The 4,358-nt window shown below is 42.9% G+C and overlaps 1 protein-coding gene across 1 annotated transcript; it reads right to left on the bottom strand.

The window, feature by feature from the left end:
- Window positions 1-224: 224 nt before the first annotated feature.
- Window positions 225-1,570, bottom strand: LOC100655319 (olfactory receptor 2T27-like). Its single transcript, XM_023553527.2, has one exon. It carries the CDS (start codon window positions 1,568-1,570, stop codon window positions 620-622), a length of 951 nt encoding a protein of 316 aa, XP_023409295.1. The 3' UTR covers window positions 225-619.
- Window positions 1,571-4,358: the final 2,788 nt, after the last annotated feature.

Genomic DNA, 4,358 nt, shown 5'->3' on the forward strand with positions numbered 1-4,358 from the left:
CCTCAAGTCTCCTCCTTTCTTTTTCTCTCCTACCTGGTTGATAACCAAAACCAAATCCAGGGCTGTCAGGTCAATTCTGACTCATAGCGACCCTGTAGGACAGAGTAGAACTGCCCCCATAGGGTTTCCAAAGCTGTAAATCTTTAAGGAAATAACCAGCCTCTTTTTTTTCCTGTGGAGTGGCTGGTGGGTTCAAACCACTGACCTTTGGGTCAGCAGACAAATGCTTAACCACTAAGCCACCAGTACTCCTCACCTGGTTGATATTTAGTCAAAATTAGAATGTGTACTCACAGCTGGTTGTCCTAAGATGACAGAGAAGAGTGACAGGAATTCTTATCCACTCTTGTAAATGAATAAGGAAGATGAGTAGATATGCTTCCATCAGTTCACTACCAAAGTCTTTTTCTCCAAATATTTCTATGGAAGGCATTCTACTGAAAAAAAAAATAATTATTTGCTTCAAACACAACAAAGTGAATAAAAACTCAATGAACCATCCCTGTAATAATTCATATTCCTTAATTGAAATTATAGCAGAAAAAAGATGCAACTCAGGAACTTTGATCTCTGGACTGGAACTGTTTTAAATGTAAATATGGCAGTAGACTTTCCTAAACTACTTTGGTATTAGGTTCCTCCCCATGGCCTTCCTCAGAGCCCCCACCACCTCCTTGTTCCTCAGGCTGTAGATAAAGCAGTTCAACATGGGAATGAGGATGGTGTAGAACACGGAGAAACCTTGATCCAGCCCTGGGCTGTCGGGAGAGCCAGGTGTCATGTACACCACTATGCCTGGCCCCAGGTAGAGACTCACCACAGTCAAGTGGGAACAGCGTGTGGCTAGAGCTTTGTTTCTCCCCTCAGGAGAGTTCATTCTGAGAACAGTGAAGAAGATGCGAATATAGGAGGCCATTATGAAGCTTAAGGGGAAGAGGATAAGTGCAATACTTACTACAGACACCACAATCTCGTAATCCAAAGTGTCCTCACAGGATAGTTTCAGGGTGGCAAGCATCTCACAGAAGGAGTGATTGATCTCTTTCAGTCCACAGACAGAGAAATGCATGCTGTAGGTAGTTTGAATAAGTGAGTTTAGAGCACCCCCAGACCATGACACCACTACCATTAGCAAGCAAACCTTAGGGCTCATGATGATTGGGTAGCGCAGTGGGTTACAAATGGCCACAAATCGGTCAAAGGACATAACGGTTAAGAGGAGACACTCAGCTCCACCAAAAGTCAGGCAGAAGAACATCTGGACTCCACAGCCAACTTGAGAAATGCTGTGCTTTCCTAAGGAATGGCTGATGACCATCTTAGGAACACAGCTGGAAATGTAGACCAAGTCAATGAGGGAGAGCTGGTTGAGTGAGAAGTACATGGAAGTGTAGAGGTAGAAGTCCACCCAGATCAGAAAAATGAGGGCAGTTTTCCCTGTGATGGCAATGAGATAGATCAGAAGGAAGAGGTAGACCAGAAGGCTGATGTGTTGAAACCCAGGGAAGAGACCCAAGAGAATGAAATCTGTGGTTGATGTGCCATTATTCTCTTCATATCTCAGCCTCATCTGTGGCAACTAATGGTGGTGGGAGGAAAACATAGGTCATTTATTAAATATTATGCCCAATTAAAAGCCTTTTATTTTATTTTAGACTTTTTTTTCACATCTTACCAGACTCAGAAGACATTTTAAACACCTTGTGGTTTGCAAATGGAAACCCTGGTGGCATAGTGGTTAAGAGCTATGACTACTAATCAAAAGGTTGGCAGTGTGAATCCACCAGGCACAACTTGGCTACTCTATGGGGCAGTTCTACTCTGTCCTATAGGGTCACTATGAGTGGGAATCAGCTCAACAGCAGTGAGTTTTTGTTTGGGTTTACAAATTGTACACATGTTCTTTTATAAATATTATACACTGATCATTTTACCCACTATTTAAAAGTTGCTTTGTATCTATAAAATTATAGTGTTCACTGAAGGATATTTGGAATTTTCTGCACATTAAGTTTTCATCTTTTTCAGTCTTTGTTTTGTTTCTGACTCGTTAATGGAAACTTTTCCCCAAATATGTCATGTAGGTCCTCTTCTTCTCTGTCAAAATTATATCCCTTGTTAATCTTTTACAGTTGAATGACCAGCTACATATTTTGTGGGGCCCAGTGCAAAATGAAAATAAGGAGCAACTAGTTCAAAATTAAGAATTTCAAGACAGTTACAGCAGAACATTAAACAAGTATGGTGGCCTTCTAAGAATGGGGCCCTTTGTTATTGCACAAGTCACAAATCTATGAAATTCATCCTGGTCCAATGAGTTCGAGCTATCTCCCTAATGTGGACAAGGTTCAAATCAACATACTGTTTTCTCTGGCTTCTTCTGAGCCCATTTAAATATTTCCAACAACTTGACAAACACTTTCGCCAGGTATCCTGTAAACACTTTCAATTCAAGATGTCAAAAAGTGAACCCAGATAGCCTCTCTTACTGTTTGTTATTACTTACATCACCAAGAACATTCAGAAATATGATATATACCTTTGATATCCTTTCTTCTATCTTTAGTTATCCTCAGACAAGTTTGCACTCTGTTTCTTTCCAAACATATCGTCTTCTTTCCACAGGTATCATTTCCATCCATTTTAAGCTCCTGCTGTCAGGGGCCAAGATTGCGGTGTAGTCAGATGCTTCTCGTGATACCTCTTACGACAAAGACCTGAAAAACAAGTGAAGCGATTATATATATGACAAGCAAGGGGCCCTGTACATCAAAGGCAAGGTTAGGAAATCAGACTGACCAGCAGGGGAAGGGAGGGACAGTTTAGAAGTAGTGAGGAGTTGTCAGACCTGACTTGGTGGGAACCAGCACACCTCAGACACAACCCCCTGGCACAACCGCCATGGGGCTGGCAGTAGCATTTGAGACATAATTTCCCCTGGGAGAGACAATGAGCCACACAGTCTACTCAGGCCTCCAGAATCAGAGAAGAACAGCGTTCTTGGCAAAAGCTAAGTATTTGAATCTAATTTATCGTACCCGAGCCCCCAAGTCAGCTTCAGTGGCTGCCTATTTCCCTGGGCCTGAGATAGGTCCTGCTGCACATTCTGAGCCATTTTCCTGGCCTTGGAGAAGGCATAAATTACTGTTGGGGGGGGAATAATCTGCCAGCTCCCCTAAGCTGGAAACTCAGGGCAGAAGTGACTCTTGTCCAGGCACAAATGGCTCGTACACTTCGAATACCTTTTACCCCAGCATGGACCTGTGCAGGCCCATTTCAGGAGTATAGGCCACTGTTGGAAGACTGCAACAGTGTATGTGCCTGAGATCTGAATTCAGCTGTTTCAGCTGTGTGGTAGAGGGGTGGGTTTTTGATGTTTGACACTGCTTTGCCTAGTTAAGAGGGTCCTCACCTACCCACATCAGGTGCCTGAGGACTGGTGGCCCCACCCACATCACCTAGCCACCCACAACAGGGATTCAAGGAAAAGTGGTGCCTCCCAGTCCTTACAACCAAAAGCACTGTGTGCCCATAGTCCAGCTGCAGAACCCATCCACCTGTGCACTCTAGGGAACAGAGATGTACTTTCCTCACAGACACTTGGGGGATACTTGTCAGCCCCATGCCTTGATTAGAGTGTGACCCCCTGCTGCTACCAGAAACCTGTGCCTAAACCAGTCACCCCTGCCCCTCCAAGACTGTAGGAAAGAACTTGGTGACTGACTACCTGGACACCTGTGCTGAATCCATACAAGAAAAGCGAATGGACTCCTAGGCTCATATACCTGGTAACAGCTCTAGCCATCTGGTAACAGGATGTTAGAGCTTCAAAGGCTCCAATGATCAAATTGGCTCACTCAAGCAGCCTATTTGGGCATATCAAAACAAAACAAAGCAAGAAGCTAGGATACAGTAAGCAAATATAAATGAAAACAATAACTTATAGATGGCTCAGAGTCAACAGTCAATATCAAATCACATAAAGAAGCAGGCCACAACTGCTTCAACAAGCTCTCATAACAAAGAATCAAGGAATCTTCCAGGAGAAGATGTCTTCCTGGAATTACCAGAGGTAGAATACAAAAGATTAATATGCAAAACTTTTTGAGAGATTAGGAAGGAGATCAGGCAAAATGCAGAACAAGCCAAGGAACGCACAGATAAAGCAGCTGAGGACATTAAGAAGGTTATTCAAAAGCAAAATAAAAAGTTAATAGGCTGCAAGAATCCACAGAGGGACAGCAATCAGAAATTCAGAAGATTAACAATAAAATTCCAGAATTAGATGACTCAATAGGAAAAGGAGCAGATTTGAGGAAATGGAAGTCAGAATTAGTGAGATTGAAGATAAAACACTT

The sequence above is a fragment of the Loxodonta africana genome, chromosome 2 (genome assembly GCF_030014295.1).
Source record: "Loxodonta africana isolate mLoxAfr1 chromosome 2, mLoxAfr1.hap2, whole genome shotgun sequence".
Classification (NCBI taxonomy): domain Eukaryota; kingdom Metazoa; phylum Chordata; class Mammalia; order Proboscidea; family Elephantidae; genus Loxodonta; species Loxodonta africana.

Coding starts and splice junctions, on each gene's coding strand:
- LOC100655319 (XM_023553527.2), bottom strand. CDS start 1,570: ATGAGGCTGAGATATGAAGAGAATAATGGCACATCAACCACAGATTTC.